Raw genomic sequence first — 12710 nt, 5'->3', positions numbered from 1 at the left:
CCCATTCCTTGCCCTCTGCGCCCACAGCCCTGGACACAGCCCCTCACCCAGGCCTTTCCTTCCTCAGGCTTCTTTTCTGGTTTTTCCTTTAGAGGAGAGTTGCACAGTTTGGGTTTTCACCCCCAGGCAAGGGTTTAGCCATGAGAAGGGAGAAGCTGATGTAGGAGGAGAACCACAGACCAGGGACCAGCGTGTGTGGAGACTCCAGTGGGCAGCTGGGTGTCACGGGGTACCTGATGGAAGCAGGTATGGATTGAAAGTGGTGCTGATGATGGAAAAGACTGAGGGCAGGAGAAGGGGCCGACACAGGATGAGATGGTTGGATGGCATCATCGACTCAATGGACATGAGTTTGAGCAAGCTCCGGGAGATAGTGGAAGACAGAGGAGCCTGGCTTGCTGCAGCCCATGGGGTCGCAAAGAGTCGGACACAACTTAGCGACTGAACAATGACAACAAAGGAGGGGAGAGGGGAGAGGCCATGGGGCTAGGCCTGACCTGGTCCCACAAGCAGTGTGGAGCCACAGAAACCATGTGTTTTAAGAGATTCCCCTCGAGGCTGTAGGAAGATGGTGTGAGGGGTCAGAGCAGCGGTCTGGGTGGATGGGGGGGCTGGCCAGGCCCCAGTGAGGGTGGGAGCAAGTCCTTGTTTCTGGGTGGGTGGATGGTGTGCCTGTGTTTCCTTGGCCGCTACCCCGAGGAATGACACAGGTGTACAAGCAAAAATAGTTTATTTGAGGACGGAAGACCCAACGTTGTGGGGCCCAGGGCTGAGGCCACAGCAGCTGCCTGGAGTTGGCACAGACAACCCCCAGCTCCCTAGGTAAGCCGAGTAGCAAAGCTGCTCTTCCCTGGGCCCCCTAGCTGCCTCCCCCACTTCCTGCAGGAAGGATTGTGCGACCGCCAAGAATCATTGCCATCATCACCACCATCACCGTCAGAACGTTGGTGAGGTTCTCCAAGCTTAGCCAGCAATTTTCAGCACAGTACTTGACCCTAATCGTCGTGAGTCCTCTGACAAGCACTGCGACCGTGCCTGGGTGCACCATCCAGCGGTGAGTGGGGTCTGTGATGAGGAGAGGCAGGCAGGGACAGGAGCCGGGGCGCTCTAGGAGACCCCATTGCAGCCTCCACAGCGACCCCGCAGGAAGACCTGTCTCCCCCGACGGCCCCAGCGGCTACCTGCTCTCCCGTGGCCATGGGCCAAGGCTGGATTCGGGCCAGGGCAGTCCCGCGTGGTCCCTGTGCTCCCTCAGGTCTCAGAGACCCTTACCAGGCTGGTCCCTCCACCGGAATCCCCGGCGGGCAGCCCAGGAGGCCACGAACTCACAGTTGTGGTAAAGGAACATTCCAGAAAGGGTGAGCGCCACGCCCACATAGCTGAGGGTGCTGAGGCGGCTGCCAAACAGCAGCCGGGACAGGACGAGGTTGCCCACAACGGTGAGGTTGCCCAGGACGTGGACCGTGAGGGCCGAGGTGAGGGCCAGCAGGGAGAAGCTGGCCAGGTTGTAGAGCACGGACAGGAGGCAGCTGAGCAGGACACAGGCCCAGAGGTGGCAGTCGGTGGGGACGGGCGGCGGCGCCACGCCGGCCTCCAGCACCAGGGCGGCGCCAGCCAGCAGGCAGAAGCTGGGCAGCGAGGTGGCGTACAGCAGGGTCACCGCGTCCAGCTGCTCTTCCTGCAGCAGGGCACCTGAAACCAGGGCAACAGCCATCAGCACTGGGCTCCAGATGACCCTCTGCGAGGCCAGCCTGCCACGACCTCCAGGAAGCCTGCCCCAGCCCCTCCGGCGGAACGAGGGGCTCCGGCTCTGTAACGGGAAGGTCAGACCACCTGGGTGGTGACCTGGTCCGCTCCTGGCCAGCTGTGACCTGGCCCTTAACCTCGGGAGGCCTAGGTTTCCTCACCTGCAGAGTCAGAGGATAATAAAACCTTGTGCATGCTATGTCGCTTCAGTCGTGTTCGACTCTTTGCAACCCCATGGACTGTAACCCGCCAGGCTCTTCTGTCCCTGGGATTCTCTAGGCAAGAAGACTGGAGTGGGCTGCCATGCCCTTCTCCAGGGGATCTTCCCGACCCAGGGATCGAACCCAAGTCTCTCCCGTGTCCCCTGCATCGGTAATCGGGTTCTTTACCACTAGCGCCACCTGGGAAGTCCCAATAAAACCTTAAGTATGCAGATTAAAATAATGTACATAAAGCCCTTATCAGGTAAGCTTCGGTCAGTAAGCGTAAAAAGATAGGAGAAATAAGCCTGTTATCACTGACTCCTCCCACAAGCTGAAACAATAATCTGTGATATCCCACTGATGAATAAATGTGAAAAAAAAAAATTTTCAGGGGTTCTCCAGGCCCTGGAGAAAAACATCCTGGACTCGTAACCGCCTTTGAAGGTGCTGAGCCAAGGGGGCCCAAGTCTGCTTTCTTGGCGTCGGCCATTCTGGCACCCCCAGCCCCACAGTGTGGCTCCCACGTTGCTCGCTCCAGCACTCCCAGCTCTGCCATGTACTAGCTATGTGGGCCTTTACGTTACAAGAGAGAGAGTTTGAAAGCAAGGTCACGTTCAATCACTTGTGACCACTGGGATGACAGGCACAACAAGGAGGTCATTGTTGCGCCCAGCTGTCATTCACTGTGTGAGCGTGTGTGTGTTTTGTTTTGTTAAGATTTTTTTTTTAATGTGGACCATTTTTAAAGTCTTTATTGAATGTGTTACAATATTGCTTCTGTTTTCCGTTTCGATTTCCTGGCCAAGAGGCACGTGGGATCTTAGTTCCCCAACAAGGGATCGAACCTGCACCCCCTGCACTGAAAGGTGGAGTCCCAACCACTGGACCGCCAGGGAGAGTCGCTGTCACTCACGTTTGCCGCAGATAGTTAGCACCTGTCACTACGGACGCTGGAGCTCGTCAAGACAAATCCAGGACACGGAGGAAACCTGGGGCTTTGCAAGGAAAGAGGGCATCCTAGCATCTTGCCCGTGTGTGCCCGTGTGTGTACACGTTACCACCCAGTCGGTTCACAAAGGAAGCAGGGCCCATCATAAAATCTCACGGGGCTGAGCTGAAATGATAGGACTTGCAAAGAGGCAACGGCGGTTTTGTGCCTTCTCCAAGCTTTCGTGGAGAGAGATGAGAAAGGTCTCCCCAGCCCCTCCCAGCACTCTCTCAGCCTCTACGCGTTTTCTGACACACACTTTCCAAAGAACCACAGAGGCGCTTACTCAGAGGCTATGCTTAGAATAGGAAATCTCATTTGTCTCTCGATTTCATTTTGATGTTTTGGCTTTGTTCTCTAGGCAACAGTCCTTCTGTCAAGCATTTCTAGAAATGAACAGATAACTGGAATGCCTCCTGTTCGGCTGCTCCAAATTTAGCACCGTTACGAGCTGCCTGTGGCCTACGTGTTCAAGGTGCAATCACTGGAAGGTGGTCAGGATTGCAGGTGAACTTCACCTTTGGCGAATTTCACTCTCTGAGAGGCAGGCAGGCAGGCCCTAACTTCCCCGCTCGGCCCCGTGCACCTGTTCTGTAATCCATCCAGCCCTCCCCCTCCCCCCACACTGTCCCCTCCAGCCCAGGAAAAGAGCCAGTTACCCCACCGACCTGTCATCCGGGCTCCTCAGCGACCCCTCCCCTGCCTGCTTACCCCAAACCCCGCATTTCAACTTCTCCTCCTCCGAAGGCATTTCCGTTTCATCATCTGAACATGCCACATTTCAGACACACGCAGACTAACACCCTCTGGACGCCGTTCTGTTGGCTTCGGGCTTATCCCACCTCTGCTCCATCACGAGCTGTGTGATATCACACAGGTCACCCTCTCTCTATGCCTGTCCCCCCTCGGGAGCATGGGCAAAGTAACAACATGCCCTCACGGGGCCGTGTGAGGTGCTGAGCGCAGGACCTGTGCCCAGGGGCAACTGCTGCCCATGGTGGCTGTCATGACCCGCTACGTGCAACCCCGCTGGCTAACACCCGCACCCTGGCAGGGCTTGCGTCCCGCTCCCAGAATGCCCTTTCCTGCTCTGCCCGTGTGAAGAGCTGGGCACAGCATGGGCCCATAGTCAGGGCTCGGCTGTCACCATCACTGCCTGCCTCCTCCTCTAGGCAGCCTTCTCTGGTCTCCCCGAGAAGTATCCATCCCAATCACAGCTGTGCCCACCTTGGCTTTAGCCCTTCTTCCCTGCTTTGTGATTGTTCCTTCTGAGGGTGTCTCCCCACCAGCCTGAGAACTCAGCGGATGGGAATGGGGTCAACCTGATGCAGGTGTGTGTAGCTGAGGACAAGTCTCAGCGCGCTGGCACCCCGTCTCCCAGCCTTTCTGTGAGGGGAGAGGCAGCATCACTCCTCTCCACGAGTGGCGCCCCCCCGGGCCTGCAACTGGCCCAGGAAGGAGGGGAGCTGCTGGGCACTCCTCGTCCTGGACTTTCATCCTCTGCTCCCTTGGAGTCTGCCATCAGGAAAGGAGCTGGTGTCAGTCACTCACATTCTAGTCTAAATTGGCCCTGGTGACTTTCCTGGAAAGTCTGCGAGTAGTAACCTCCTCTTGTCCAAAACCCACCTCATTCCTTTCCTCCAGTCTGATCTGACCCACCTCTGTGCTGGGCTCCCATCTCTGTTAGTGGGACCTCCAGCCTCCTAAGCTCTCTCCTTAGCATCCTGAGCCAAGTAGCTTAAGCAGCCTACCAATTCTTCCATCAGACCATTAATAAATTCACCGCTTAAGTGGTACCTTCCCTGCGCCAGGCCCCAAGTCAAGTGCTGGGGACATGGAGCTGCCCCAAAGCTAAGCCATGCCCTCCAGGAGCTCCTGCCTGGTGAGGGGCAGACAGGTAACCAAGTGGCTATAATATCAATACAAGGCACATGGAGTCCTGATGGGGGATGCAGAGGGCCCTGTGGGAGCCCGGAGCCAGCATCCAACCTGCCTCAGGGGCAGGCAGGTGACAAGGAGGGAGCTGGCAGAGCCGAGGAGCAGCCTGATGCCAGGCACCTGCCAGCCCCTGTCCGTGTGCCCGAGGCCTGGCCGGCCACAGCCTGTCCTGCTGGCCGGGGCTCTTCTCGGGTGAGGAGGCTAGGCCTCAGCAGGTGTGGTGTGGGCCTTAGGTTGGGGCCTTCCCAGCCTTCTGGCCCTGCTCAGGGCGGGGCACAAGGTCAAGTTTCCCACTGACTCATGCCCAGAGCTCAGGCCCCAGCTCTCAAGTAACCTGAAGGCAAAAATAGAACTGGGCTTTGGCCCTGCCTCAGGGCCCTGGAAGATGGGGACAGGGCCTCTGGGTCCTGATTCCAGGGCAGGCCTGAGCTCTGACTTCAACCTTTCCTGGCTGCAGGCTGCCCTAACCCCAGCCCAGTGCCCTTGGAGCAACCCTTTCCCTCTTCCAGGCCTGGGTCATAGGATCTCAGAGCCACAAGGGAGGGAGAGCAAGAAAGTCCTGGGACTCTATCAACTCTGACCTCCTCCATCAAACACATAGGGAGACTGAGGCCCAGACAAGATCCAGATCCGCCCCAGGTCACCCAGGAATTATGAGCCCATCTGTGGCTGGAACACAGGCCTCCCTACCCTGAGTAGGGGCAGAGACAGGGTGGGGGCTGTGACTCAAAGAACCCTCAGTAGGACAGGCAGGAAAGTGATCTCCACCCTCCAGCAGAGTGATTTCTCAGGGTCTGGGTTTGGAGTCTCCACTCTACCCTCTGCCCAGAGCCCCCAGCCCCCTTCCACCAGAGCTAAGGTCCAGAGTCACATGGACCAGGATTCTGGTCCTTTGGAGCTGTGTGACTCTGGGCAAATCATGAATTTCTCTGGGTCTCAGTTCCATCATCTGTAAAATGGGGATGAAAGTAGTGGTTGCCATGACAACTCAAAGTGAACACCCAGCATAGGGCCTGTTACACTGCAGTTCCCAGAAGACACCGCCCTTCCCAGACTTAGCAAGCCCCACTCCTCCGCCCCTCTTCCAAATCCTGCTTTACCATCTTGCCCTCTTTCTCTCCCACCAGTTCCCACTGTCAAGCTGGGTCCACAGTCTTATGCCACATCCCTAGGACAGCACGGACTCTGCCTGAGTGAAGTGAAAGTCGCTCAGTTGTGCCCGACTCTTTGGAACCCCCATGGACTGTAGCCCGCCAGGCTCCTCCGTCCATGGGATTCTTCCAAGCAAGAATACTGGAGTGGGTTGCCATGCCCTTCTCCAGGGGATCTTCCCCACCCAGGGATTGGACCTGGGTCTCTTGTATTGGAGGCAGATTCTTTACAGTCTGACTGGCTTCAAATCTTGCCTCTGCTGCTTACATGGCCCAGGGCAAGCCCCTCTACGCGTCAAATGGGGACAAAACCAGCTGGGCCTCTAGAGCCTAAGTTTGAGGCCTGGAAATCACTGAGCAGTTGGCCCTTTCTGAGCCTCAGTTCCTGCCTCTTCCAAAGCCACATGCCTCAGTTTGGTCATCAGTAAAATGGGATAGCAGCCATACCTCCTCACAGGGTTCCCCAGGCCACACTCCCACAGTCCCACCCGGGTCCCCACCTCCTCAACCAGTGACCTAGGTTACTCACTCTGCTGAATGGACTTGAGGCCACGGAGGCAGGTTGCCGCCAGCAGGAAACCGCAGCCAGCCGGGGGTGTCCGGAGCTCTCCGGCCAGGCTGCAGGCGGCCCCCAGGCAGAGCGGACCCATGGCCGCAAACTGCAGTGGGTGGTGGCGCCGGCCAAGCAGCAGCGCGGACAGGGCCAGCGTGATGAGCGGGGTGGTGGTGGTGGCCAGCTGTGCCAGGTCCAGCGGCACGGCGCTCAGGCCCACGTTGCCGCAAGCCATCGAGGCGCCGAAGGTGAGGCTGAGCAGCAGCACCTGGCGGCGGGTCTGCCCGGGCAAGGGGCGCCGCGCCCCCCGGTGGCAGGCCAGCGCGGCCGCCAGCATGTGCAGCGCCGACAGCAGCAGGGGCCGCCCGAAGCCGTGCACCGTGAAAATCCACTTGTTGAGGCTCGACATGCTGGCTCCCGCCAGCAGCCACACCAGCGCGGCCACGGCCACCCGGGCCCGGCCAGGCCGCCGAAGGGCCTGCGGGGTGCCAGGGGGCCACTCGGCGGACCCGGCCCACCGAGCGCCGCCAGCCACCTCCACTGCCTCGGCAGAGGTCATCCTGCCGTCATGGTGGTCCGGCGGGCAACGGCACATGGGTACCAGTAGGGCCGCGGCAGGAGGCCGGCTCCCCGGTGACCAGCTCTGGGCCACCAGAGAGCCCCACCTTGGCCCGCCCCGTCTCAAGCAGGTGCAGGCACAGTCTCTGGCGCCCAGCCTGCGGCAGCGGAGGTCCAGGAGCCGTGCGGTGTCCTCGGCGCAGGGAGACCAGAGCCCAGGTCGCTTCAGCTGGGATGCCAGGCTCTCTGGTGTTCAAGCCTGGCCTAGTAAGCGCCGGGCACCTCTGCCCGTGCCAGGCGAAGTCTCCACTCTCCTCCCGCCCGAGTGCCCACGCTACGCTTAGACGGAATCCTCCATCCCTTTTCTCTTCGGTCCAGTCCCCGGGTCCTCCGGCTAGTTCACGCCAGGCCTGGTGGGGGGCGATCCGGGCTCCCGCGCCGGGTTGGTGCCGGTGGGTCCGGCTCGCTGCGTCCGACACTGCCCAGGCCCAGCAGCGGGCAGACGCGCCGGCCCCGCGCTCCGGCCGGTGTCACGCGGCGAGTTCGGCTCAGCTCGGCTCCCGCAGGGCCTGCGCTGTGGCTCCGGCTCCCGGCGGCTCCGGCGGCAGCACCGGCGGCTCCCGCCAGGCTCGGGCGGAGAGCGAGGCTCCGCACTCTAGGCCCCGCCTCCGCGGCCGCCCCACGCGCCCCACCCGGAAAACTGGGCCGAGCCCGGGGGCGCCACCTCGGGTCAGGCCCCGCCCCCGGAGCCGGGAAGGCCGTCTCGCCCCGCCCCGACACCGCCCGCTCGGGGCTCCTCCTCCGTTCGCAGACCACCCCCGCTAGCCTGTCTGTCCTCCTCCCCGCATCAGTCGGGGATCAGGCCCCGCCCCACCCAGCGCCAAGGCAAGCCCCCAATAGGGACGATACCCAGTGGGGTATCTTCCTGATGAAAAACTCCTAACCTCTCAGGAGATTCCATCTTCAAGAACCACCCCCCCGCCCCCCGCCCCAGGAGACTTCAACCTAGGACCAGTCTCCGGACCACCTAATCTCTGGCCACAGTTATCCCGTGGGACCTCAGCATCCAAAAGAATTGGCCCACTCGGCCCCTTAATGCCCCTCCCTCGCCCCTCCCTAACCCCAATCCCTCCTGCGTCTCCCAGCCCGGGGCGGGCCCCCCTCCAGGCAGTCAGAAGGAAGCTGAATCAACACGGCCACCCGCAGCTGCAGAAGCAGGGTCCCGCCGGCCGCTCTATCCCTGGCCAGCAGCCCCTGTCCCATCCCCTGGGCGCTCAGAACTGACTCATAGCTGAACTTTCCTGGGGTTCACCCTCTGCCCTCGCTGGGAGGACAGAGAGCTGTAGGTGGGCCGGGAGCCAGAGCAGCTGCCACTAAGCTTTTGCCCCTGCCCGGGTCTTGGTTTTCCCATCGGAACAGACGGGCTGCTCTCTGAGCTCAGGGCCGGGTAAACAGCACACCCCAGAAGCAGGACAATCTGATCGGAATTCCAAGCTCGGAACTCCTCTCTCAGCTCTGGAGTCCAAGTGTGCAAGGATCACAAGTGCCCACAGCCCGCTGTGAGTGAGCCCCTTTGCTGACAGCTTCCTCCTCTGTGGAGGCTCCTGTCCCCTGGGGCACAGTTCACCCCTAGCCTTGTTATCTGACCGGCAAGCCCTTGATGACAGCAACCTGTCTGGAGGAACGGGACCGCAAAGGGGGAGCGCTTAGCTCGGTCCATGGCGCCCTCTGGTGGTCAGAGTGCAGAATGGCTGCAGGTGTCCCCTAATCCCCATTGCAATCCTTGGACTGGAATTAAAACCCCCCAGCCCGGCCGTTGATTCATACCAGCTGAATCAGATACCCTCTGGTGTGTTCAGGAATGTGTTTTTTTCATTTTCCTTTGGTGATTCCGAGACCCGCAGGAGCCTGCAAATAGTCCATATTGTAGGGCAGGAGATTTCCAGAGAAAGGACCAAAATATCCAGGAATTAATATTTAGAGAGGGTTTCTCCAGGAGAGTTTGCAGGAGGGAAACTGAGCCAGCCAGGGGGGCAGCTCCCCCTGCCCCACATTTCCTGAAGAGGAGGAATCAGAGCCCCTATGGGTTAGATTAGTTTTGAGATTTTTGTCAGTTTTCCGTTAAGCTTCCTTTAATTAAAAAACAAAACAAAACAGCAATGAATTAAATGCAGGAGATCCGGTTTCAGTCCCTGGGTCAGGAAGATCCCCTGGAGAAGAACATGACTAAGTGACTTTCACTTTAGTATTTTTTAATTCATTCCATCCATTCATCCAATTGCTCAGTCGTGGACACGACTCTTTGTGACCCCATGGACTGTAGCCCGCCAGGCTCCTCTGTTCATGGGGATTCTCCAGGCAAGAATACTGGAGTGGGTAGCCTTTCCCTTCTCCAGGAGATGTTCCTAACCCAGGGATTGAACCCAGGTCTCTCTCATTGCAGGCGGATTCTTTACCTGCTGAACCACAAGGGAAGCCCTCAAAAATACTATCCACTCTCCCATCTTCTCAGAGCTGAGCCAGTGGGGAGTGGTAGGCAGTGTCAACACTCTCCAAGACTGCCACAAAGCCCTTTGACCTCCCCTGCCTAGTGAGAGGTGAGCTAAGAGGAAAGAGGATTGGTGGGAGGGAGAAAGCGGTACACCCTGGGGTGGGAGTGGGGGCAAGGGGGAGGGCCTCATGCTGCTGGGGTGGTAGGGGTGGATTCAGACCAGGTCTGTCCAGGTCCTGAGCCCTAGTTTTTAACCTGCTTTGACCTGCAGGCAGCAAGGCTCTCTACAGGATATTCCACTCGTTGAAGAATGAGGGGGTGCGCTTAGCTTCACAGAACACAGCAGGGGCTCCTTCGCACTCCTTGCCCCCTCCAAAACCCAGACCAGCCCTGAGGAGCCTGCCCTGCCCACAGGCTCCCAGAGCCCTCAAGTCTGAGTACTTGCCCTTGGGGTGTCCACCCCCTAACCCCCATCCCTTAACCCCCTACCCCCCTACCCCAGCTGCTGCGGGAAGCAGGTGATTCGGCGAGGGACCCTGAGGGCACAGGAGGGAAGAAGCACCATTTCCAGCAACTGGGCTGCAGAGGCTGTGGGACAGGTCTCTGCATGTCTCCAGCCCAGTCACTTCGCTGCGGGGCCTCAGCCTTCCTGTCTGTGATCTGACGTGGGTTCACAGGCTTGATCCAAGGTGCCTGCCCACAGCTGCGGGTTAGGGAACATGCGGCGCGAGGGGATGTGGCTTGTCTGCAGTCACACAGCTCTAAACGTGGGTCAGACACGAACCTGGGCCCCATTCCCAAGGAGGGCCTCTGCTTACGACAGTTCTTTTTCTTTTTTCACTTTTTGGCCTCGACCAGGGATCGAACCCACGACCCATGCAGTGCAAGTGCAGAGTCTGAACCACTGGACAGCCAGGGAAGTCCCCATCAGATCCTTACTGTGGACATGACTGTCCTCACCCACCCCCTCTCAGGGGCCCTGCAGATGGAGCCAGACTAGACACCTGACCCAGTGCCCAGAAGTCGGCTGTGCTGGTCGGACCCCTCCCCAAGCTTTGGGACACAGGCTGAGAAAATAAAAGGGGGCTGGCAAACTTACCACGTTCAGAGGAAGCTGGTCAAGGGGGAGGCCAGGAGAGGGCCTGAGTGGGTGCGGGGCAGGGAGCCAAGCTTCCGGGCTTCCACTGCCCTGCCCCCACCTCTGCAGCCCTCACTTGGTGGGCTGAGCCTTCCCAGCAAACATCCTTTGATTGGAGCAGGATTCAATAGCTTCCTGCTTCTTAGAGCCAAACACACCCGACTAAGTCCCTCGGCGGGGGGGGGGGGGGGGGGGGACCACATCCAGATCCTGGACCACCGAGGGTCCTTTACATCAACCCCCCACCCATAGCCTCGCCTGGGACCCGCCCCAGCCAGCACCCCCGCCATGGGAGGGGCCCTGGCTTCCTGGGGTGGGGGTGGGGGGCAACGAGGTGGTTCAGGGGCAAGGGCTGGGGTCAGTGGGTGAGGATCTTGGCTCTGCCACCCCCAGGCTGTGTGACCTGAGGCAAGCCGCAGCCCTCTCTGAGCCTTCACCTTACTGTGAAGGGGTCACAGGGCTGGTCCCGAATCCCTCTCTGGAGCACCCTTGGCCTAGATCAAGGCGGGCAGGGGGACCAGCGCTCTGGGGGTCTGGGCGTGGACATTTCACCTTGAACACAGAGGTCCTGTTTTCCTGTGGCTTTCAGATCCTTTGATGTTTGTCTCAATATCAAGGCAGTTTCTATTTTTTAAAGATTTTTTCTGATATGGACTACTTTAAAAAGTCTTTATTGCATCTGTTACGATGTTGCTTCTGTAGTATGATTTGGCTTTTTGACCACAAGGCATGTGGGATCTTAGTTCCCTGGTCAGGGATCAAACCTGCACCCCCTGCATTGGAAGGCGAAGTCCTAACCATTGGACCACCAGGGAAGTCCCTTCAAAGCATTTTTTAAATTGCCTACTTCCCTCACCTGCCCAGACCCTGGACTGGAGGAAGAAGCACGTGTTTAATCTACGGTGTTGCCGACTCAGTGAGAGTCACGGTAAAACCTGATGTGCAGGCAGAGGGTCCCTCCCAGGGACCTCCTTCCTAACCTTGGTGCAAGGGGGCTAACGGGGTGCCTCCCTGGCTAGAACCCCACTTTTCAGAGGGGAACCCAGAACCCAGCCCTTCCCACTGACAGGCAGGGTCGCCACCCCACTGGCAGCTGAGGCCCTGACCGTCCTCTGAGGAGAAGCTCGGGGGTCCTGGGCCTCCAGCTGAATTTGGACTCTGCCGTGTAATCCCAGCCATTGCCAGCTAAAAAGTGTCAGTCGCCCTCTGCCTCTACAAGGATTAAGTCACTAGCCACTGCAGGCACTGACCTTAACACACCCTGAAAGGAGTTCAAGGTGGAGATCGAGAACGAGGTACTCTGTGCTCTGGGAAAACCTGGAAGAACACGCCACCAGGTGGATATTTTCAGGAGATTTTATGAGCCTAATTCTTGCATCTTCTCATATCTGGAAAAGCACTAACATCAGTAATGGAGCCATCTGCTCCTTGTGGTCAGCAGTAACCTTCACAAGATGAGCAGGAAGCTTCTCCTAAAATGTGTGCTTGACCGCACATAACTCCTTCACTAAAATCACATACATATATACTGACCCCCCCCCCCACCTCTTTGGAGCAGTTTCTCAGAGCTATCTAAAATTCTGCCTCCCAGGCCATAGTCTCCATTTTGCCCCAAATAAAACTTAACTCCCTACTCTCATGTTACGCTTTTTTTTTTTTTAAGTCAACACAATCTTTGAGGGCCCTGGTTTTCAGTGTTTGCGTGGAAGAGCCTGGAGGCCTCCCCAGGTCTGTCTCCTAAATCACCAGCCCACACCCCAGGCCCGGGCCACTTCGGGCAAGTCACTCTCCCTCTCTGAGGCACTGATTTCCTCATCTGAAAGCAGAGAGGAAAAGAGAAACATCCAACCTCAGAGTTGTGCAAGAAAGCATCTAGCAAATACACACTCCTAAACAGGAATCTGCGTCACCACCACCAGCCTCGGTCCCCCAGGACCCAGAAGG

General features: G+C 58.6%; 1 protein-coding gene across 1 annotated transcript; it reads right to left on the bottom strand.

Annotated features, from left to right (window-relative positions):
• Positions 1-713: 713 nt before the first annotated feature.
• Positions 714-7174, bottom strand: SLC35E4 (solute carrier family 35 member E4). The gene is made up of 2 exons (NM_001205905.3): positions 6556-7174; positions 714-1692 (listed from the first exon to the last, which is right to left on the bottom strand). The coding sequence occupies exons 1-2, from the start codon at positions 7172-7174 to the stop codon at positions 1259-1261; spliced, it is 1053 nt and encodes a 350-aa protein (NP_001192834.1). The 3' UTR covers positions 714-1258.
• Between the last annotated feature and the right edge of the window lie 5536 nt (positions 7175-12710).

The sequence above is a fragment of the Bos taurus genome, chromosome 17 (assembly GCF_002263795.3).
Source record: "Bos taurus isolate L1 Dominette 01449 registration number 42190680 breed Hereford chromosome 17, ARS-UCD2.0, whole genome shotgun sequence".
Classification (NCBI taxonomy): domain Eukaryota; kingdom Metazoa; phylum Chordata; class Mammalia; order Artiodactyla; family Bovidae; genus Bos; species Bos taurus.
The sequence above is the reverse complement of the archived record's forward strand: the minus strand, read 5'-3'. Positions and strand labels throughout refer to the sequence as shown.